At 44.7% G+C, this 23,903-nt stretch overlaps 1 protein-coding gene across 6 annotated transcripts in view; it reads left to right on the top strand.

The window, feature by feature from the left end:
- Nedd4l (NEDD4 like E3 ubiquitin protein ligase) overlaps positions 1-23,903 on the top strand; it is a 140,951-nt gene that overhangs the window by 45,208 nt on the left and 71,840 nt on the right. For all 6 annotated transcript variants that reach the window (XM_015482349.2, XM_015482351.2, XM_015482347.2 and 3 more), the window contains exons 2-5: positions 11,595-11,645; positions 19,709-19,770; positions 19,916-20,018; positions 21,629-21,795. In XM_015482349.2, the coding sequence (XP_015337835.2) occupies positions 11,595-11,645; positions 19,709-19,770; positions 19,916-20,018; positions 21,629-21,795 (383 nt within the window). The remainder of the gene's footprint in view (positions 1-11,594; positions 11,646-19,708; positions 19,771-19,915; positions 20,019-21,628; positions 21,796-23,903) is intronic.

Here is a 23,903-nt window from a genome sequence, read left to right as displayed (position 1 = left end):
TTATTTTTACCCGCATGTGTAAATGGGTCCAGCTATTTCTCATTTGGGAGAAGAGCGGAGGCGTGAGGGGGAGGGGAGGAACTATTTTATACTATTAGAGATTCCTATTGAATATCAGTTTGCTAATCGTATAAACTCTATCAGTTTCACAGATAATTATAGTTTCTCTTTTGTGGACAGGGAAAACTGAGGGGTTTACCTCATGCTTATCAATCCCAGCCGAATTAGAATAAGCTGGAGAGCTTTTGAAGCACATCAGTGTCTGAACTCTTTCACCAGAAATGTAATTGTCCGAGGTGAGGTGAGGAATGTACACTGGTTTGAGAACTTTGCGGGTGATTCCAGGCCCTGCCAGGCTGAGAGCCTCTGATCCATGTCACCCTGAGTCCTCACGTGCTCATGGACCTGCAAGTGTTATTCTGTCCTAGAGAGACTAGAAGAAGACCTGGACCTCTCTCCTGCCCATTGAGTCCTTGATTTCAAGGTGTAGAAGGTGTCCCATACTCTGTACCTAAACTGGCACCTGTTAAACTCCAAAATTCCTTTGAAGTTCTTAGTTTACTCTAAAGATACATGTGAAATTAAGATACACACTCTGTTTTTCCCAAAGCTTTGAGGATCTCCTCTCCAGGATTTCTCACCAACATTATACGCAGAAAAGAGAATTTTTTCTTCCCCTTCTTTTCCTGCCTTAGGAGGAAGAAATTTTAAATACTTAGTAAATTTTGAATGAAACTTTTTAATTATCTAGTTAATGGGCTAATAACTTTGCAATGGATTTTATGCTTTTAGACATCTTCAAAATCTTTCTGTAGACCTAAAGAATGTATTAGACCTTCTCAAACATTTTTTAAGTTGACATCTGTCATTTATCATTTGTTCAATAGGTTATTAGTCCAGTAGTTGCAAAAGAGGTAATTTCAAGTATGATGAATGTTACTTGTGTGCTTTATTTTATAAAGTGTCCAGTACAATAGATAATTTAGTCTTGTGGTTGCAGATACAATTCATTTTAATGGAAAATACCTACCATAAATTGAATTAATAAACTCGGTCATTGTTAAAACCATCATCCATATTAGGCTTATTTTCTGCCAGAAAAATATTTGACATCATCTTTTAAGCCAAATAAAAAGATCGGCTGGATGGGAGGGTGGTAAAATATGCAAGATACTGTCACTCCAGAAGTCTGTCACCTTGGTGTAGTTGGGTGGGATCTTGTCCTCAGTTCTGTTTGTACTCACAAGAGCCAGGCATTTTTTAACCATGCATTTGGACTCCAGAGGTTTTTATATCCAGTAAAACAGACTGTGGTAAGATTCAGTAAGGATAAAAACAAAAACAACCCTTCTTTGAAAGGCCTGAGAAGGGGAGGTTGTATTTCAGAAAGGGGAGGCAGGAAAGGACAGGCCCCAGAGCCCAGAACTGTTATTAGTCAGGTCAGGTACAAGGAAAAGAATGTGTGGACGGATTTAGAGGATGATTTGTTTGGAATTGTCTATGCCCATGTTCCCAGGAAGTCTTTGTACCTCCCCAGCATGTGCATGCACCAGTAGGAAGAACAAGGCTTTAAAAGGTATTGAGGTAATGGGCTGGGGCTCAGCGGCAGAGCACTCGCCTAACATGAGTGAGGCGCTGGTTTCGATCCTCAGCACTACATAAAAATAAAAACAAAATAAAGGCATTCTGTCCATCTACAACTACAAAAAAATTTTTAAGACATTGAGGGTGAGGGGAAGGGGGTTGGGTAGTGTAAAAGAATAAAAACTATTCAGTTTCATTTATTTTTCAAGCTATACCTTAACTCATTTCATTTTTTCTATTAAAATATAAGCAAAGGGAAAAGGGCACATGCAAGAATATGCACGTGCAGACACTGCTCAGATCACATTCCTTCGGAGCTGGCAGCATTGGTAAGTGTGACCCCCAGGGGGTGTGCACCAGGCACTGCAGCATAGCAAGCTAGAATTTCCTGAGGAGTGGGAGCTGTTCGCGGTTTGCATGAAGGCATTGGTACTTGAAGTTACAGCTGTCACCTCTCGATGATGGTGAGTGTGGGTGCTGGAGCCGATGGCAGACGCAGCAGGCTGCCACCTGCCTGCTCTCAGGCAGGTTCCTTAACCTTCTGACAGCGCCTGGCACAGAGTGGGAAACTGCATGTGAGCTTGTCATTCTTCACAGTCCCAAGGTTCTCCCCAGAGTTTAGCTGGAGCTTTTCCCCAGCAAACTTTGATGGAGTCACTGGCCAGTGATATGATTTCAGCCAAAACATGGCCAGTTCAGAGAGGAGACTTGGAAGGATCCACCAGGGATGCCAAAGCTCATAGTATGAGGCTGTTTTAGTGGAGCCTTTAGGAAAGGTCAGTGTCCTTGCATAAACCTGGGTGACACTAGTTCAGAGTCTTCGGTCATTAAAAGTCCAAGAATGAAAGTGCAGTTTTGTTGACATTATCCTGTGGTCTGTCTGCTGCCTTGTGGGATTCCGCACTTGGATGCGGTTGGCCAGCCAGGCAGCGAGGTGGACTGCTAGCCTCCCATGCCCTGAGGAAGAGCTTTTAGCATCAAGCTTGGGAATGAAGTCAAAGAATAAAAATGACCTCGAGTCCATGGGAAACTTCGGTTCACTTTTCCCCTTCATCCAGTTTGTTCCCCAAGGCTACATTGACTAAGGGTGACTGTTGCTATTTCAGGTTATTAACATCTATACTTTGGTCCAGTTCAGAGACGATAGAAGAATATTTTCTTTATACATTTGTTATTAAAATGACTTGTAGAAAATCTAATTCTAAAAACTTCTCCAGAGAAGAAATGAGGCGCTTATCCTGAGAAAGTTTTCCTGCAATCTTGAGAAATTAAAACAAATTGTACCAAAAGGTAGAAGCGCAGAATTAAACAGTATTAGGTCACTAAATGAACCCAGTGACACGTTTTCATTTAAATAAACTTCCAAATTCAGTCTCAGATTAGTTTGCTTTGTAACAAATAGAATGTATGAGAATGCTTATTTTTTAGCAAATTATGTTCATTAAAATCTTTTTAGTTTATTCATCAAATTTAATTTTCACCAGGAGGTGGTAAGAGAATGACATTGTGCCTCAGCGTTTTGTTTTTTTTTTACATTTGCGGGTTTTTTTGTTTGTTTTTTTTTTTTTTTACAAATACAATAGCTTTATAAGAAGCTTTCAGTGGCCTTTGCCCTGGAGATTTTGTGCAGATAAAACGGATAACTGTGACACCAGGTCCTGCCCCAGAACCTTGAAGGGTGACAAGTAGAGGCCTCTTCTTTCCTTGAAAAGATAACACAACTGTAGCTTGCCATAAGTTGTCTGAAACCAACCATGTCTGGGCTAGAGAGGAGGACGCCTCCCACCGGACAGGGAAGGAAGCAAAGGTGATGAACCTGTAGGTGACAGACCCTGTGGGCTCCTGATACCCTACTGTCTGGAGAGGGCAGCAGTCTGATCCCACTCTCCCCTTATTTGCACTTATTCTTCTACGGTCTTCATGTTTGCTTTACATCAGCAGCAAGTCAGGGACATTGGTTGCTGAGGATTACTGATGGCACTGGGCCCAGGACCTTGCTGACAACCTTGCCCTATTGACAGGAGAGCCCAGGAGTGGACTCTTGTGGGTGGGTGCCAAGCCTTCCTCTTCCTGAGGAGCCAGGCCTTCATGGTGACACCTCAACGTGGGTGCCCCCAAACAGGTGACCCTCCTAAAATGCAGTCCTTACCAGTTGCATTAGTCAGCTTTGCGTCACTGTGACCAAAAGACTCAGCAAGAACAACTTAGAAGAGGAAAAGTTTACTTTGGCTCATGGTTGGAGAGGTTGTCCATGGTCAGCCAACTCCTTACCTCTGGGTCTGAGGTGTGGCAGAGGAAAGCAGCTCAGGACATGACGGCCAGGAAGAAGAGAGAGCCCTGCTCACCAGGGACAAAATATAAACCCCAAAGGCATACCCCCAATGATCTACTTCCTCTAGCCCCAACCTCCATTTAATCCATTCTAGTGGATTAATCCACTGATTAGGTTTCAGCTCTCATAATCATTTCACCTCTGAACATTCTCTCATTGTCACACACATGGCAATATTTCATATCCAAACTATTACATAGTTTAAAATCTTTTGTCTTTTCATGTAAGTGAGCCACATGGGACACTCCACTTCCTTCCTCCCCACCCCCCACACTGCTCTGTTTCCCCCTGTGACTTCCGTGCCACAGGCCTCCTCTTCACTCACAGTTTGAACCTGATTCTTCTGCAGTTCATTCCTCACCCCACCCACCAACCCCATCTGCCCTTCAGCATGCCCTTTACATTCTCTCTAAAGTCATCCCAACCTTGACCTTGGGCTGAATGAGGCACTTCCCCCTCGAGATTCCTGCAGCATTCTGCTCATGCCAGTGTCAGTATCCGTGGCTTGTGTGGGGCTGTTCTACCCAGAAGTGCAAGACCCTTGCTGCCTGTGGCCACTGAGCAATGGAAATGGATTGTCCAGAGTAAGATGTGCTAAGTGCAGCCTGACTGTGGCTGGCCCCTCCCTGCAGGAGCTAAGGAGATTCTGAGCTCTGCAGCTCTCTTGAGGTTTTGAGTCTGGTTCCCAGAATTCTTACCCAGCATTCACACCCCTCGAGTTCACTGGGTATTAAATTCTGATTATCAAATGCTTCTGTTTGCAAAAAAAGTATTATTCCTGCCGCCCTCTGTTGACCCTGCAAATGGAAACATGCTTGTATTTGGAGTTCAGGGGTGGGGACTGAGTATTCTAGAGCCTATTCTGGAGCCACTTCCACCCACCCGGAGAGGGGACCCATCAGGCACATTGTATGCCTCATAGCTGGACACCTGGAGCAACAAGGACGCATTTGAGCCCACCTAAGAAAATCTTCTCTCAACGCAATTTACATGCCTGGTTGGGCCCCAGACCAGAGCCAGACTGCAATTGCAGGCCTGCTCCCTTCTCTGCCAGGACAGTTGGTTGCTCTATCTCCCTGGACCTTCTGTTTTTTCTGAATTTCCCCTAAAAAAGCTTCTCTTAAGGTAGATGGTCTTCTTGACAGCAGTCACAGGCAGCCCGGAGAAGTTCTGCCTGCGCACCTGGCATGGTGTTCCTGTGAGTGTCCTGAGGTTTTGTTGACATGGAAGTCTTGTTTGTTGATATAAATAAGAATCAGTGTCTCCAGGACACACCGCAGTGTTTTAGTGAATGGCAGATTCAGTCCTTCCTTTCAAGACTAAAATGGCAGGGGAGATGGTAGTGTGAAAGCCATAATGAAATGTCTACCCATGTGGATTTAAAAACAAACAACAACAACAAAAAAAGAAAACCTGAGACTTGCTTGGCCTTGTGTTCTGGGGTCTATGAAGTCAGTTTTGGTAAGTCTATGAGCATTCAGAGAACATTTCATTGTGGCACTTTTTTCTTTAGTTTTAGTGGAATGTAACAGGATTGTCATTTGATGACAGTAAATGATGACATATTTCACAGCAGTTTATCTTGAAACCCGAGGCCCCAGTGGTGAATCTGGGACTTGTATGGTGGAGGCTTCTTCCCCGCAGCCTCCTTGATGGAGGCCATTGTGTCTGCCTGTTGAGCAGAGGGAGAGACAGTCGAGGGTTCTCTTTCCTTTTGTCTGTGATGAGAATGCTGGTCTCTCACTTTATTGAGAAATGAGGGTCTAGGAGGAATCATCTGTGCCACTTAGGTACTTCCCATGCCACAACCTCGAAAGAGACGATGTATTTTTAGCTTTGGTTTAAGTCTTCGGTGAAAGTTACTTAAACAGTCGTGGTTTAGATAATTCAGAATGCACATGCTTCCTAAGTCACTCCAAAAATGTACCTATGCCCCGCCTGGTAGAACCAGGGCCGGCCTGCAGAGCTCTGTGCTGCAGGAGGAGGCTTCAGGCAGAGGTGGTCTTGAGCACTGGAGCTGGGCAGGAAGGCGGGTGCCATGATTCTGGCTTTGTGTCAGAGGCAATTGTGATGTCTACCTTGATGTGTGACATTAAAAAAAAAAAAAGGAACTATATTGTCTTTACTCTAAACGCTGATTCTGTAGATTATGTTGTAAATTCTGTGTAGTTTTCTTCCATTTGTCTTAAGAAATTCTGATCTAGCAAGTCACTATGTGATTTCCAGGGTAAAACTTTAGGCAATAAGTTGTTCTAGAAGGTTTTTATTTTTTGTAGCTGAGTGGCCCTCAGATTGTTTTGATGATAGGACACACAAAGAGAGATTCATTCTGGATCAGTTCTTAGCACACACATTTTTGTATGTGTGTAACTGAAATAAGTTTTTCAAAACAGTACTTGTATTTCATGTTAAGGCATTGATATTTTCTGTTTTATACTTTATTTTTAAAAATAGGGGCTGGGGATATAGCTCTGTGGCTGAGTGCTAGCCTAGCATGCACAATGCCCTGGGTTCCATTCCCAGCAACAGTAAAAAGAAAAAAATACTTTTTTGTAAACCACTTGTGGGGTTGCAGCTTACAGCTTCAAAAACAGTCCCTCACTAGGTATGGTGGCTCATGCCTGTAATCCCTGCAATTTAGGAGGCTGAGGTAGGAGGATTGCAAGTTCAAGGACAACCCTAGCAGCATAGCAAGACGCTGTCCCAAAATAAAAAATGGGATAGGGATGTGACTCAGTGGTAAAATGCGACTGGGTTCAATCCCTGGTACGGGGGTGGGTGGGGGGGGACCCAACACTGCCTTGATCCATAGCTGTAGTACTTCATGGGTCACTTTCCCCAAGAATTGCCCATACTTTTTGATACGCTTTGCCTAAGGAGCCTTGCAGCCCCAGTGTGATTGTGGGCCACCATCCTGGCGCCTCCTTCCCTACTTCTCGGCTTCAGTGGGAAGTTCACACCATGCCTGGCCTTGCTGCTGTTGCCACGGCCTGTGCTGGAAGAAACCGGGTAATGGAGACCTGGTGTGTGATGACGTTGGTGCTCCATCCTTCAAGCCCAGCTCTGACCCAAAGATCAGAGGCTCTGTGGTCCTTCTGATGGGTGTGTTGAGAAGTTGGGTCACGTGTGTGGTGTGAGGACAGATAAGCCTGGTGTCCACTTCACAGCTGGCAGCTCTGACCGGTGCTCGCTGGGGAGTCTGGGGAAGAGCCCAGGAGCTACCTGGGAACTGTGTGCTAGTCCTGGTCCCAGGGCCTCTGGCCTTCACATACAGCGGCAGCACACCTCTGCATGACGTGGCACACCCTGCTGTCCTTCCTTCTGACTTAAGAAAAATCATTGGTTTTGAAGTGGGGAGGAGTGGGCCTGAACATCAGTGTGTAGTGAGCAAGCTCCAAGAGACACTGTTTAATTTGTGTGTGTGTTTCACTTTTTCATTAAGGGAACATGGATTTTTGTTTCACCTTACGTGACACATGTCAGGAGCGCCACTGGACATGGTCATTAAATTGGAAAAGTAATCCGATGGCTCAGCAGAAGGGAACCTGTATAATTGTGTTACTAGCCTGCAATGTTTTCACCCTGGAGGACAGGATGGCAGGTAGCGGAGGCTGAAATTCACAGTGTCTTGCCACTTTAAAATCACCACAAGAAATGCCAGTATTCACTTCACAAGTTAATTTGTAGCTTCTTAGAGTTAACATGATGTTTGGAAATAATTTTATAATACAAATTACTAAAAATTTATTTTTTATAACATTGGTATAAAATGTCACACTCTGGTAAGTGACATCCTAAGACAGTTGTGAGGGCCTTTAATGTTGTCTCTTCAGGGCCCCTGTCATGCCATCCCTGACAGCTGACCATCACACAGAGGTGTCAGAGGTATCCCCCCGCTGCCACACTCCTGCACATCTTCTCATGAGAAGTCTTCCAGGAGAACTCCTCGTCCTCCCTCATCCCACGACAGCTCTTCTGCAGTGTTGAAGCCATTTGTAAAAATTCATGTCATGCCTTTAGCCTAAACACTTTATTTCCTAAACTTTCTCCAGTTTTGGCAGCAAAAGGATGTTTTGAAACCTATGCCTCTTGGCCAACGCATCTTCCATTGACTGGTGGAATGTTGCTTTAACCCCATTCATTTTGAGCTGGCATTATTTGGGGCTTGATTCCTGTTTTATTTAAAAAAATAATAATTTAATAAAAATTTATTTCTTAAACTATTTAATTTTATTTCCATCTTCCTTGATGTAAATTACAGCCTTCTCCCTTTAGTGGGGAGGTTACTTTATCTTTGACTTGTGTTAGAAATTGTTTTTCCAACGTGACAAGGAAACTTGATAAGGCAGGCGTGAGTTTCCCAGCCTCACAGTACCTCGGGGAATTCAGCAAACTGTCTCATTGGAGAAAAGGAGCTGGTGGAGTAGGAGACCATATACCCAGTAATCACTGTAATGGAACCTCCTAAAGTTGCAGGAGACTGCTGTCATCCGAGTTCCCCTTCCTCACCCTTGAAAGCCAGCATTCGGGGAGAAGCCCAGGGCCAGTACTCGCCTTGCTTTCTTGCCACTCACTGAGATGCGGCAGAGAGTGGGTTAAGAGCAGCCTGGTTTCGTGGCTCATGGCAGCACAATTCACAATAGCTAGACTTTGGAATCAACCCGGATGCCCTTCAATAGATGAATGGATTAAAAAACTGTGGCATTTATACACAATGGAGTATTACGCAGCACTAAAAAATGACAAAATCATGGATTTTGCAGGGAAATGGATGGCATTAGAGCAGATTATGCTAAGTGAAGCTAGCCAATCCTTAAAAAACAAATGCCAAATGTCTTCTTTGATATAAAGAGAGCAACTAAGATCAGAACAGGGAAGAAGAGCATGAGGAAAAGATTAACATTAAACAGAGACGAGTTGGGGGAGAGAAAGGGAGAGAGAAGGGAAACTATGGAAATGGAAGGAGACCCTCATTGTTACACAAAATTACATATAAGAGTTTGTGAGGGGAAAGGGAAAAAAAGAGAATTAAACAACAGCAGATGGGGTAGAGAGGGAAGATGAGAGGGAAGGGGAGGGGGGATAGTAGGGGATAGGAAAGGTAGCAGAATACAACAGTCACTAAAATGGTATTATGTAAAAATGTGGATGTGTAACCGATATGATTCTGCAACTTGTATTTGGGGTAAAAATGGGAGTTCATAACCCACTTGAATCAAATGTATGGAAGATGATATGTCATGAGCTGTGTAATGTTTTGAACAACCAATAAAAAAAAAATTTAAAAAAAAATTAAAAAAAAAAATTCTTATAGCTCAATAATAAATCAAACTATCAATTGTTGAATAAAATACATTCCATCTTCTTTGACAGAAATAAATTAATAAGGACAAAAGAGAAAATATGTATAAAGTGGTTTTATGTAAGTTGGTAAAATATTAGACAACAATGTTTAACAACTACTTACTAATGCATAATAAAGACATAATTCAGAAAAAAAAAAGAGCAGCCTGGGAGCCAGCCTGACAGGAACTTGGCAGGTCACACACCATTGAGCTTTCCTATCTATAAAACGGGTGAGATAATGGTGCCTGCCTCCTGGGCTGCTCCAGAATGCACCACAGCTTTGGCACCGAGCGTTGAGTAGGGTGAGCACTCTGGCAGGGTTTGCTGCTGCACCGTCAGTGTCAGTCTCCTCTCTATAGGTGTCTGGCAGAGCTTAACTCATGTTATCAGTTTAGAACCCAGACATCTCCCTAGTAAAGCAACAAGGCACCTAGATGTTTTGTGAATTTTTGGTGAAACGCACTTCGGGGGGAAAAAAATGCACTTAGGCTCATGACTCGTGAGTAGCTTTAATGATATTGTCTTCTGATGATCAGTCACATTCTGTGACTTCCTACATCAGCAGTGACTGGAGGAGGAAGAGGAGGATTGGTGGGGTGGTGACAATACCAGTCTACTCATATTAGGTAGACACACAACTTACGGCCAATAGGCAACAAATTTCCATTTCTTGTATGATGGTACTAACATTTACACCAGTTTTAAAACTATAATGAAACCAGCCCCACAGAGGACTAACACTGGCGTGAGTCTCTGGGGAGCAAAGCTGTTGTTTTCCAGGCCTTCTGCTGACTGCTGCTCTCGGTAAAATGTAAGGAACTGATCGGCGCCTCCCTTATAGTCTTGTGTTAGATGAGGCCTCCCCATGGTGGGTTGTGGCAGAGAGAACTGAGAAAAGTTCTGAAAGTCTCGAGAGCTCAGGAGCTCATCTCATTCTTCACGAGCACCCCCATCAGCACTGACTTTGATTTCTCATTATCCTTCATGCAGAGCAGAGATGGCTTTCCAGTTAATCAAAATTTTAACTATCTAAAAGGAAATTCTTAAGCCTGGAGCAAATCATTTCAAAAGATCTTGTTTATATTCACCTACTGCTCCACTAAGTGAAAGAAGAGAATGTTGTTTTCAAGTACAGTTGGAAAGTCGTTTCTGCAAATTAGAATATTTCTGAGTATATCAGCAGAGGGAAAGTAAGGACCTGGGATTCAGAGTGAGGCAAGCTGGGCTCTCCTTTGGCTTTTCCTCAACTAGCTGTGGAATGGGTTTGACATGTGAGGAACTCTCCAGCTCTTATGCATTTTGAGTGTATGTTTCAGTATGCTACGTATTTCTATACGAGTGGCAGGAGTCCTGTTCTGATTTGTGCCTCTGGTCATCTGAACACCAGAGGCCACTCTGTAAACCTTGTAATGTGAGACCTGGTGTGGACGCACCTGTGAGACACCCTGTAGTCCAGGCCAGAGACTCGTGAACCTGAGTTATGACTTCCCTGGTCACTCCCAGAGCCTGAAAGGAGTCCAACGTGTATCCCCTAATGAATTCTACCTGGGTCCCATGTAAGTCAGGAACGAGCATGCCGTGTGGTGGATGAGAGAGGGAGGGGTTTGGCATGTTCAAAAGTTATAGGACTCGATCCCCAAACTTTCAAGCAGTTTACTTACTGGATTGAAATGGCGTTCATCTTTTAGGATCTGTAGTTCATAAGATTTATTAATAACTAAGCTATGTATTCTTTCCCTAGACACTCAGCTCTCAGGAAGCCCTGGGTTTATGGTGCAGGATAAACAAATAGTTGTTAAAATGTTCCCAACATCTCTGTACTATCTTCCTTTTAGAATGGGCCCAGCTCTACTCCCAATCGCTCAGAGGCCTTCCATGTTCATTTCCCTGAGTGACCACATGCTCACAACCCTGACAGATGATTCCTTAACATCCTGTTTGGTAGTAAATGCCAACCAATGTCTCAGACAGCCGAAGACAAGATGCACAGTGTTTTCTGCGCTCGGGTCTCCTGGTGACTGCTCTCTATGCCTCACCTTGGCCCTCTGCCTTCAGTCCCCACCGCATTCAGGGTCAGGCTCTGAACCTCTGTCTCTTTTTACAATGAAACTTTTTTTTTTAAAGAATGTTTTACTGGGCTGGGGATGTGGCTCAAGCGGTAGCGCGCTTGCCTGGCATGCGTGCGGCCCGGGTTCGATCCTCAGCACCACATACAAACAAAGATGTTGTGTCTGCCGAAAGCTAAAAAATAAATATTAAAATTTAAAAAAAAAAATGTTTTACTGACACTCATTGAATAACTGGCAGCATTAACCACTTGCTTTCTTTACAGACACGAGACGACTTCCTGGGCCAAGTGGACGTGCCCCTTAGTCACCTTCCGGTAAGGACAGCTACGTGTCTGTGTTGCATGCTGAGGGTAGAGGCTCCTAATTGCTTCCAGCTGGTGTGTTTGCAGAGTGGCATTCCCTCGCCACCACTGAGAGGCCACAGCGAGGAGCCTGTGCTGCTCCCTCTTCCTGGTTAGAAGGTGGGCCCTGTGACAGGATGGACAGAGGCTCTCTTAGTTGTAAGATCCCCTGTGTCTGAGTCACATGAGCACTCCTGTCAGCCTCCTCAACTCCATCTCTTTTCTGCTCTAACTCCTCTACCTTTGTGCATCACAGAAGGGACATCTCCTTATGTGAAGCCCCTCTTCTTGTTACTTGGTATGTTTGCTCACATATCCACCCTTTGGTCTCTGCTGATATTCATTTCCCTGAGTCTGGAAGTCTGTCTGCTGTGTGTCTTCCCTGTGTTTACCCTGTTGGGCTTACAGCTTTCTTAGTCGGCATGGAGACAGAAGAGATTCTGAGTGGCCTGACCCTGGAAACCCTGCCTTAGTGTTAGAAAGTGCACTGAGCTACCACATGTGCAGCCACTGGCTTTCCTCTGTGCTCAGATGGGCAAAACAGTTGAGGTTGTTGCTATACCTGCTTCTGGGGTTATTGCCTGCAACCCGAGGCAGTAGATACAGTGTGGGATCAGACCTGGTGGAGGTAGACATTCCATATTCCAGCTTCTGCTTTCCAGATTGTTCCATCTCCTCCTGGCCTTCTTCCCCTGGGCAGCACAAAGTAACTGAAGCAGAAGCTGTGAGAAGTCAAATATTTCTGCCTTACAAGGGTGCTGTGTTTTGTCAGTGCTTTGAGTGCGTAGCATAAATAGTCTATAAACTAGAATGACTTAAACCACCTAGCGCAAGCCTCCCGCTGTGTGCAGACTGGGGCCATTCCTGTACGTTAAATGTCGAGGCTGGATCTTCCTGAGGAAGCTGTGAGGAGATGTTGGGAAGGAATGTGCTAGCAAGCAGTTGACTCTTGCTCACTCACGGAACCTATTATGGGAGAAAGGGTTCAAATGCATTCCCTCCCCGAGGACAGGAGCCAGAAGTGATAGCATTGCAATATTTTTTGTTTCTATTTAAAAACCTGAAGCTCCAAGGTGCCTCAGGAAAGGGGTGTGTGTGTGAGGGGAGGGGAGTGGTTTCTCCACGAGACCAATTCCTAAGTCATCAAAAAAAAATATTATTTTCATTGGTTCACATTGAGAGGATATGAATGTCTCGTGTGTTGTAAGGAAAGACTCTGCACTGCTGCATCTGTAGGTTTCTACTCGCGCTCTTCAGATGAAGCTATAATCTTGTCATGATTTTAAACAGTGGTGTTTGGTTGGTTCTTTGGGTGCCCCCAAGTGCCCTTTCCCGAAAGTAACAAACCACACCCTGGCTAAGATGCTTATAAGAGGCATAAGTTAAATATTTAACAATGTGCCATTAAGCCCTGTTTGAGTGATTTGCTGGTGGATGGTTTTGAAAGGTGGGCCATAGCTTCCAGAGAACAGAAGAATGTTCCCCTTCAAGAGACCAAGTCGGCAAAGGGAATAGACTTCACCTTGGGATTTTGAATGGTGGGTCTCCCCTGATGCTCATTTCCCTGAGTCTCTGCATTGCCCACCTGCTGTGTGTCTTAGCTAGTGTTGACCCTGTTGGGGCTTACAGCTTTCTTAGTGTGAGCTTTCAAAGAAGAAAGCAGTGTGAGGCCCAGGGGAGAATTAAAACCAGGTTAAAGAGGGTGGAACAGCGACCCTCTGGAGTGGATGTGTACTCCAACGTGAGCCATGTGGATGGAATGATGGGTCCTCCCAGTTACGCATGTGCCTGAAGAGCAGCCTGCAGCAGACCTCCATCCTCCCCATACTCCAGGGTGACTAGCATTTTGAGCCAACTCCGTTCAGGGGAATGAACCACAAAGACCACAAGAGAGGACTCAGGTTATATTCTTTATCTTCCTTGTGGTCATGGAACCTAAGTAGCATATTCTGAAAGGGCATGGCTTCTGGTCCCAGAATTTGAGGTGCTTTCCTGTACGTATTTGATCATACGTGAAGCATACTTAGGGAAAAATTGCAGAGTGTCATTAATTGAATCTGATAATGCACAAGTGTGAGTGTGTAACATGGAAACTAGCATTGGAGTCTGTTTTAGGAATGAATAACATCTGCTCTCTTCTTGGTGGCTCCATAAGCATTGTCAAAAAAGATCATCTATGACCCATAGATTCAATATTTGTCAGAAGGACCAAGTTTTGGATAAAAGAAAATATCAATATAAAAAAGTGCTCCAGCTGTCTTATCAGTCCTCAAGGAAGCTATTGGAAACAAGGACGTGGTGGTCGAGTGGCCCCTGCCAGCTCACCCAAGCCTTTTCAGGGAATAAGGAACCTGGGTGTAGGACTATTGATTGATTTGATATGGCCCCACGCTCTGCTGGAGAATTCACTCCTTCAACAAATATCCATGTATAGATAGGACATAGTTTTTGAGGATGGTTCAGTGAAACAAGTTCCTCTGTGGTGTGGCCAGGTGCCTCCATTATAGGAGCCACACCTGCGAGTTTAGCATTTGAAATGTGGCTTTGCCTGGGAGCTGAATTTATAATTCTACTTCATTTTAATCAAGATTTAAGCTTACGGAGCCATACGTGGCAAGTGGGGTGCCACATGGAATGGCACATGGGAAAATCAAACCCGAGATCCCTGACTGAGGTCAAAAGTGCCTGATTCTAGATTCTTCTTTCCTCAGATAAGAGTTCTTACTACCGGGGCACCACAGGTGGGAGTTTTTTATTTCTTTTCCCTCACCTGAGGCTGTTTCTCTCCAATTCTACATATGTACCATACTAAATATATTTAATTTAGATAAGGAAGGGCTTTGCATTTTGGATGTTTTCCAAATCTGTATTACTGCCTGTTCCTTCATGCTGACGTGTTATTCACTTATTTATTTTAAAGCATTTCAAACCTGGAATGAGGCATTGTCTTGTTGCCCAAGAAATTATAAGCCCTTCTCTTTTTTTTGAGGAGGAGGGAGGTTCCAGGGACTGAACTCAAGGGCACTCAACCACTGAGCCATACCCTCAGCCCTATTTTGTATTTTATTTAGAGAGAGGGTTTCACTGAGTTGCTTAGCGCCTTCTTTCTGCTGAGGCTGGCTTTGAACTTGCGATCCTCCTGCCCCAGCCTCCCAAGCTGCTTGTCTCTGCCTTGCTTGCTTCTGCCTGCAGATGGTGCCAGCCCTCAGTGACACCCCTCATCTAAACTAGGAATGGGACAAGCAAGGGTCGAGACAGGAAAGTGGATTTGGGGTAGACTCTCATGATTGTTAGGAAATTGTTTTTGATAATTTGAATATTTCTGTTTTATGTTTTGTGTGTGATTTGGAAAAGGACATCTTGGAGGCCACATAACTGATTGTTGGCGAACTCTTCCTTGTTAACTCTAGAGGCCTGTCGCTATGGTTGCCAGTGGATATTGGTGTTTACAATGTAAAAACTCACTTTCAGATTCTGAGGCTTGGCTCTTCTAGTGTCCCCATTTTCAGTCATGAACTTCCTGTCCTAGAGATGCCTCCCAGGCAGACTAGAGGGTTTGCTTAGCCTCCCTTGCAGGGCTCACCTAACAGCAGCTCCAGAGTGGAGACCTACAGGTGAACAGGCTCTTTGGCATTGTGGAGCTGACCCACGTACTCCTCCACAGCCCACTGCCAGGAGCTGGGTACCTGGGTTAATTAAGTGTCCTGTTGGGCCTGTGAGCCATTGGTGCAAGTCCAGGTTGGCACTCTGCCAGAAGACAGGGAGGAGGCAGCTGGGAACCAAGAGGTGGGGAGGGCGGTAGTGGAAGCCTGGGTTCCACATGGTAGAAACACACTGCCTCAGTTCTCAGCTGTCTTTTACCCCTCTGATCATGGATTCCCCAATGCTTGGTTCTTACCAGATACTTCCAGATTCAGGAAGAAAATTTTGGAATTGTGGTTCACTTTCATGTGTGGTTGTGAGACTCAATCCTCCTGTTTTATTTGTGGGGAAAGTAGATAGGAAGTAGGATTCACCTCTGTTTCCATCGCTTTATTCCAGATTAACTGCTCATCTTTAATACCTCTTTTCCATTTTATTTCATTACAAGGCGAGGAGTAAAAGAAGGGGGAGCCAGGGGAGGGCAAATAGGATTGGTAGGCTGACCCTCTATGTAGGTCAGAGAATTAAGGAAACCTGAATACTTACTCTAAGAAGTCTCCAAAAGTCAGGCTTTAGAAGAGGGCTCTGTCAGGCTTTATTGACTGCTATGTGGGAGATGGGTGAGTTGCCTGTTAACGTTAACCAAGATAGTATGTCTTCCTAGAATAAGGGTGCTTTCCATAGAACGAGGGTGCATGCACCGATGAGACCAAGTTTCCATCCAGCTCTGTGACAGAGCCCCAGAGCTGGTCCAGTGCTCCTAAGCAGAGGCATTGGTGGCTGGGATGACATGCGTGTTACCTAGGAGATGCTGGCAGCAGCAGAAATGGAAGGCTGTGCCTGCGGGTCCTGTCACCTGCAGCTTAAAGGCAGTATCTCTTGTTTTCTACTCTGGGCACCCGAGCAAACCTAGATAGCTGTAACTGTACGTGTTTGTTGATTGTTTTAAACTGCGCTTTCACATTTGTTTGCTAAATTCAGTGCATAATTACTTAAAAGTTCATAGAGTATTTGATTAGTCGTATCTACCAATTATTTAGGGATTAAAAATAACTCTGGGGCTTGTATTAACAACAGAATGAAATTCTGATGGGGTTTTCTCACTGTGCTTCTGAGCTTTTTCTTCTTCTTGCTCAGTTGTAGCTCCCTTGCCTGTAGAGACCCCAGCCCTCCCACCTCTGCCCAGCCAAAAACCCCACCTCTGTGGGCAGTGCCCCGGGGGCAGAGTGCTCTTGTTACAATGTTCCGTCTCCCACCTCAGTCAAGTGCTGCTTGGTGCAGCCATGGCTAACTTCTGACCTTTAGCTTTTCCCAAAGTAAAAAGCATTTTCAGGGTGCTGCCCTAGCTGCTGTTTAGTACTTGAGGGTAGCCAAGGTGGTCAACATTCTTTCACCCCTTTTCTATTTACAGCTCGTGGCAACTGATCCTTCTCTTGTGTGCAGAATCCAGTGTCACGGAATGTGGAGGGAGTTGAAGGGTATTTATGTATTCCCAAGTATATTTTCCAGATGAGGAAACTTAAGACCAGGGAGAGAGATTACCTGTCCAACAATTGGCAGGTTGTTCATAGTGCTGGACCCCACCCCAGCATCAGTGTGCCTAGGCACAGTCAAGGGTGTGGGGGACAGGAGTAGCCTGAAGCTTGGGAGCTTCTGGTGGTTGCAGGCAGATTTTGAGTTTGAAGACCTAGGAGACCCTCCCCCTGTCCATTTGCCTGCAAAAATAATTTATCTCACCATGTGTCATAGTGACTGTACTTTTTGCTAAAGCAACTGTCCTCTTTAGGATGACAGCAGGGTATGTTCTTTTGAATTTGCATCTATTTGTGATGGCTTCTCACTAGGAGCATCCTTGGTACCCTCCTGGGATCCCCACCTGGCTTCTCTCCAGGTAGCATGAGCAGGTTGTGACCTGGATAAATGCATGTAGTTATCTACATGGTTACCATCCTGTTCAGGCTGGAGAATTTCCATGAAGGTGAATTTTCATCTTTAGTGCCCTGCCTCTTGTTGCCCAGCATTGAGTTGGCAATACTCCTGTGACATGAAAATGTAGAATTGACTCATGGCAATAATGGCCAAGCTTGTTAGGTGTGGTAGGCACCTTAGGACTGTGGTAAGCCACTACAACTAACCGACTTAACCTTCCCAACAACTCTCTTAAGATCCAGTCACTGATTCATTTTGTAGATGAGGACATTGGAGCACAGAGAGGTAAGGACCCTCTGGGCCACACAAAGCCAGGGGCACAGACCACTCAATCTGTGAAGTGCTGGTGTTTGAACTACATGGTGTGTGCACAGATTCACTTCTGAGTCTGCTGAGTGCTGCTCTTCCCCACTCACTCCCTTGCTCTCTCCTCTATTCCCGGGTCCTTGTGCTAAGATCCTGTAAGCTGTGCTCATGCTGTGGGTTCCCTAAGGTTGTGCTGTTCTTCCTCCCACTTCTCCACCTGCCACAACCTGCCCACTCACTCCAGAATCATTTTGATCCCCAAGTCAGAGCCAGTCTTTTCCCTCCACCCTAAGTCTTAGAGATTGTAGCGGCCCCATGTCAGTGGATGTGTGGAGCCACAGAGCCCCCTGCACTGTGACGGCCCCACCCATGCAGCTGAACCCCAAGGCCAGGACTGTGTCATAGCCACCCGTCACTGCTCTAGAAGTGTTTGTTGCTTGAATAAATGAAAAAATGAAGGCATACCAGCAGTAGAATTCTTGATTACTGAATGTTCCATTATGGGTAATGTATATTTAACTTTGTTTTTTTGGTAGAAAATGTTCCCAAAATGTCTGATTTCGATTTACTATTTTAACTAAGAACAGTCCAGAGAATATAATTGACTTTGTTCAATGATACACTAGAATTTCAGGGCCTCGGTAGTTTTGATAGAGCAAATAAACTTACATCTGTGCCTGCTGAGCGCCAGGCAATACTCTTGGCACCAGCAATCCAGGGTGAGCACATTCAAGTCTCTGATCTCATGGACTTACATCCTAGAAGAGATGAATGATAAACTCATCAATAAACAAGAGTACAGGATAATTTCAGATAGCAATAGGGGAAGATAAAGGAGAGCGGTACAATAGAGGAAGACGAGGTAGGCTCCATGGTGACAGTTTAAGATGAGGGCTCTGGGGGTGAGATGGCAGATGGAGACAGCCAGGCCATCTGGAGTCAGCTGTCCAGCAGAAAGACCTGCCAGGGGCTGGGTCCTACTACAGCAGGATTAGATGTGATTGGCACAGATGACAGATGAGGCCAGGATGGTTGGAGTATGAGGAGTGGTCAGGAAGACTGGTTCATAATGAGGATAAAGGTAATTAAAAACCCAGTCTCATACCTTGTAGGTCATAGGAAGGAATTTTAATTTTATTACGAAACAAATAGGAAGCTATTGAGAGGTTAAAGCAAGGAATGACGTCAGCTGATACCATTTCAAATATAATAGTTTGCGCATACACATCCTTTGTATACTAAATCATTGTACTGTGGTTTGTCTCTTGCTATAAAAGTAAGTATTTTAAATTGCATTTAATTGAAGGGTCTAGATATTTGAGGTTTTACAAGTGTAGTATTTTTTTAAAATAATAAGTAGCAGGGCTAGGGCTGTATCTCAGTGGCAGAGCGCTTGCCTAGCACGTGTGAGGCACTGGGTTCAATCCTCAGCACCACATAAAATAAACAAAGGTGTTGTGTTTATCTACAACTAGAAATATATTTTAAAATCCTTTAAAATAATAGTAACACTTATGTTTCCCAATGTCCTGCTTCGTTAGGACAGACAACTTCGTACAATAAAGTGAATACTGATTTCTTTTCATATGAACAGATTTCATCTCATTTTAAAGCTCCTAGCTTTAAAAAGTAAGTCCCAAGAAAGGATCAGTTGGTGGCACTCCTTGGTCTCTGTGCTGGAGATAAATCTGTCAATTCTTTTAGGCTAATGACATGATGTTTTAATGCAAGAAATAAAGTTGCCTTCAAAAATTAGGTCTTGAGGCCTCTACATTTAGATTTCTTGAGTCACAAGGGAAAATAAGACACCAGTGACCCTTGGTTCTCTGAAGCTGATCAACTCCCTGAGATTGAGGCCGCACCCTGAAGTTAGAAATTACACTTGGCAGCAATGGCTATAATTTTGTCATTTGTCTGTGGCAGCGGTTGGCTCCTAAAACCCGATGTGGATAGTGACATCTAGTGGATCTTAAGTAGACAAAACCTCGTGTCCTATCAAATGCTCAATCAATCATCTAGTACCAGTGGAGGAACCAGGTTCCTTTCACCTTGGCCACGTTCTAAAGTATGAAAACGTATTCTCTAGAACCCAGATTTCTGTCTCCAAAACACAAAACTGTCAGGAGCATGGAAGCCTAACTTACTTTTTCTTCTCATAGACAGAAGATCCAACCATGGAGCGACCCTATACATTTAAGGATTTTCTTCTCCGCCCAAGAAGGTGAGGCTTGGGGTGGGCGTGGGAGGGGTGCTGTCCTGCTGGCTTCAGGCACTGGTTTCTTGGGGGACAATTTCAGCAGTCCCTGTAAGCAGGAAGGATGTAAGCAAGCCATATCCTTTATGACCAATTTTCTCCCTTTACGCAGTCATAAATCTCGAGTGAAGGGATTTTTGCGGCTGAAAATGGCCTACATGCCGAAAAACGGAGGTCAAGATGACGAGAACAGTGAGCAGAGGGACGACATGGAGGTATGCAGAGGAGCCGCAGGCCCTGGCCTGCCTTCCTGGCTCAGTGCCCTGACATTCCACTGTGAGGCTTTGTCATTGAAAGAGGAAAGAAGTTTATAAAGTTAAATATGAGAACACTTAGTGTCCCCAGATACATTTTTGATGGTCTACCAGTGTATTTTAGTAAAATTGAGCTTGTTTTCCTCCTCCTGTGACACTAACTGGACAGTGGGTCTTTAGACAGTGTGGAATACTCTGTGGACAGCCCTCTGCCCCAAGACTCCCCTCACTCGCCAGGGCTGTTGTTGCTTTGGGCTCTCAGCTCTCCCTAAATTCCTTGTTGTACCTGAAGCTGCCTCAGAGGGGGGCTAAGGTGATTCAGAAGGTCTCTCTCCATTTCTTATTCATTTGACCCACAGGTGATAGCCTGCATTAGAAGAGCTCTCCTCTGGAAATACCATTTTGAGATTAGTTGTCCAGAGCAATTTACTTTTTTGCCCTCCTGGCATAGTGGCCTCTGAGCTTTCTGGTCACATACCTGTGCCATGGGTCCCCTTGTACCTTTCTTCACACGCCTCAGACAGTGCTGTTCCCTTGGACACACTCTCGTTGTTCTGAAAGTGCCCATTGAACAGGCCTCTCTGAGGCTGTCTCCACATCTGTTTGCAGCTGTCACGTATACTCGATACGTGAATAATGTGTTGTGGGCAAGCTGAGCAACCCCCCACCAGTACCAAGCCATGTTCGCAGGTGGCGCTGGCTGCTGGCTTCGCAGCTCCCACACGTGGAAAGGACTGCAGTGGGTGGCAGGCCGTGGTGGAGGCTGATGTTTCGTCAGCACAGCAACAGATTTTTATTTCAAATCCAAGGAATTTTTTTACACTCTTCTTGCCTTCCAACTGCACTAACCAGTGAATTACTTAATTTTCCAGTGACTTTACTAGGGGATGTTAGGAAAGCAATACTTAATGCCTAAAGTATGCGTTGTGAAAATGTCACTCTCACCCCGGTACCACGAAGCCTATTTGTGTGCAGAGTCTGAGGAGGCTGCAGCAGCCGCTTCTGGACAACTTCTTCTGGCTCCTGGGATTAGAGCTGACCAGGGCAGAGGCTTCCCTTCCTCTCCATGCTGGCCTCGGGGCCATCCTCCAGGGACCATCAGAGCCCTGGGCTTTCCGATCACCCGGGCCATGCTTTCTGTTAGAACGTTTGGGTTTATGGCTCACCTTTACCCTCAGGAGGTGTCCAGTGAATGTCAGCTGTAACGTGGCCCATGGTCATTGGCTTCCTACAGCCCTGTTATTCAGGTCAGAATAACAAACAGGAAACATGACAGGGGTATAATGTGACTTAAGTGACTTCACAGACTGCATATCCCAACCTGTGTGGCTCCCTGCAGTGGAGTCCTCTTAGCAGGCAGCATGAGTAAGACCACTGCTCAAAAGATTTTGAGACTTACATTTATTTTTTTTATTTTTTATTTTTTTTTTAAATTCATCCAAATTGTGACACACGAAGCCATTGCAAGAACCAGGGCATGGCAGAGCAAGGCAGGAGGTCACAGAACACTGGCTCTTTCCCCACCATCTGAAGAAATAACCTCATAATCTTCATTGAATTTTGTTTCACAGCATGGGTGGGAAGTTGTTGACTCCAACGACTCGGCTTCTCAGCACCAGGAGGAGCTTCCCCCTCCCCCTTTGCCCCCAGGGTGGGAAGAGAAGGTGGACAACTTGGGACGTACTTACTATGTCAATCACAACAACCGGACCACGCAGTGGCACCGCCCCAGCCTAATGTGAGTACCACACAGTGTGGGGGCACCCGGTCACCCCTGCAGATTAGGTGTGAATAGGGTGACTCTGGGACGAGGCTGGGAAATTAACCATGTGTCAGTCAAGCAAGTGGCTCCTCACTGAGGTGGGGACTTGAGAGCCAGCGAACGTGGGTCAGGAGGGAAGACGCTGTCACCTGATGTCTTGCGCTGCAGTTTCAATATGAGCTGATTTGCTTCGCACGTATTCTTTACATGGAATCCTGACATCTGTTTTTCCAGGAGTTATTGTATGTTTAATGATTGTATTGCTTCCCTCTCCTTTAGCAGATTCTCCTGACTGACCCAGAATGCAAAACAAGCAAACGGGCTTTGCAGTTTTCTGTTTTCCTTTGAATTGTTTGATTTTTATTTCTTTAAATTATTGGATTTGGAAACCCTCTGAAAAGCTTTTTTTTTTTTTTTTTTTTTGCATTTTGGGAAATGTATATATTATCCCCTTTAGATGATTAGAAATGCATTAGAGATTTGGAAAGTAAGAATTAATAGTTATTATTTATTATAATCATTCACCAGCTTCAGGGATGCAGTGAGCCAGTTGATGTTTTATTCCCTCACCTTTTTTTTTTTCGTAAAAGCAAATGAATCCTAGTTAAACCTCAACTACTATAAAAGGTTTTGAAGCAGGGTGTTGTTAAATGATAATGCAGAGCAAGATGTAAATCTAGTGGTACATAAGAAAGAGCAAAACCAAAGTACTAAGGAAAAGAAAAATTATTCTAGAACTTACGAGCTTCCTAGCAATCAAAACGAGTGGGGAGTTATCAATTATTGTATAATCCTCAATATGCAATGAAGGCAGGAATACTAGCTGAGAACATTTTCTCTTTAACCCATATTCTGAAAGAAATTTGCTAGTGATACTTTTTAGATAGGTGGTGTTAGCAGTATACTGAGAAGTGTTCTTATAAACCTTTCTGAGAGAGCGCAGAGATACTCTGCATGTGATTAAAGTGGAGAAGGTGACCAATTTGGCCGGTTTAAGTTTTACTTAATTTGGAAGTAAAGCTTACAGAATCTGGAGCAATGAATACCTGATCCTCCCTGAGCCTCCAAGCTGGGTTCTCATGAGTATCATTTGTCCTTGGTCACTTTGGACTGCCCATTAGCCCATTGTTCCCAGAACAACATAACTATCAAGACATTGGGGTAATGCCGCACTCTTCTTGGCTATCTTTTTTTCCCATAGAAATACAAATGGACATGATTTAGTTGATACTATTTATTTGCTCATAATTTTATTTATTCACATATTCCCTCTCATTAAAAATCTTAGCTATTAAAAGTATGATAAGTCATTTGACTACTTTAGGTGTTTGTAGTAAAATTGACCATGGACCCCTCTTGGGCTTGGCTGCATCCAGTGATGGGAAGTAGTAACTATACCCTAATGGAGCACCTTCCTCCACCTGCCCCCAGACAGCACCTGAAAAGGTGGCATTGCTAAGATGGCCAGAGTATCACGTGACCTTTGTGGAAGAGGGATCAGGAACAATAAAGGGACCAAATCACAAAGGAAGAAGCAGAAGTAGCTAACACACAGATGGAAAGGTCTTCAGCTTTGTTCATCGGTACCTTGCAGATTGAAGTCTGCGGTTTTGAGATAAATGGGGACACTTGATACTTTCTTGACCTCACAGAATTATGAAGCTCTGATGAGGGAATTCCTGAGAAGACACTTTGGAGTGTTTTCTCTGCATTCCATCTCCAAACTCATCACCACGTGTTCATTAAATAAGTACAGATTCTGTGTGTCAGTTGTACCTCAGTAACTTGGTGAAAAACGGTACCACCTTTGAGGACAGTGTGTCCCAGAGAACCAAAGCAAACCAGAGGGTGCGCCCCACGTAATGCTGGCTCCTCACTAAGCCAGGAGCAGCGAGGGGAAATGCAGTTCTTGGCATGAGTTCAGGTTCCAGGAGAAACTGGGACATGGCTGTCCCTGTCAGTGAGGCATCAGTACCAGAGGGAGCGGCTGAGCCAGGAAGGACATCAGCAGAACTTGGTGGAACACAAAGATGCCTTCCTTTCCAGATGGCTCGGCTTCTAGAAAACAAGACAAAAGTCAGGGG

Source organism: Marmota marmota, unplaced genomic scaffold (assembly GCF_001458135.2).
Source record: "Marmota marmota marmota unplaced genomic scaffold, marMar, whole genome shotgun sequence".
Taxonomy (NCBI): domain Eukaryota; kingdom Metazoa; phylum Chordata; class Mammalia; order Rodentia; family Sciuridae; genus Marmota; species Marmota marmota.
The sequence above is the reverse complement of the archived record's forward strand: the minus strand, read 5'-3'. Positions and strand labels throughout refer to the sequence as shown.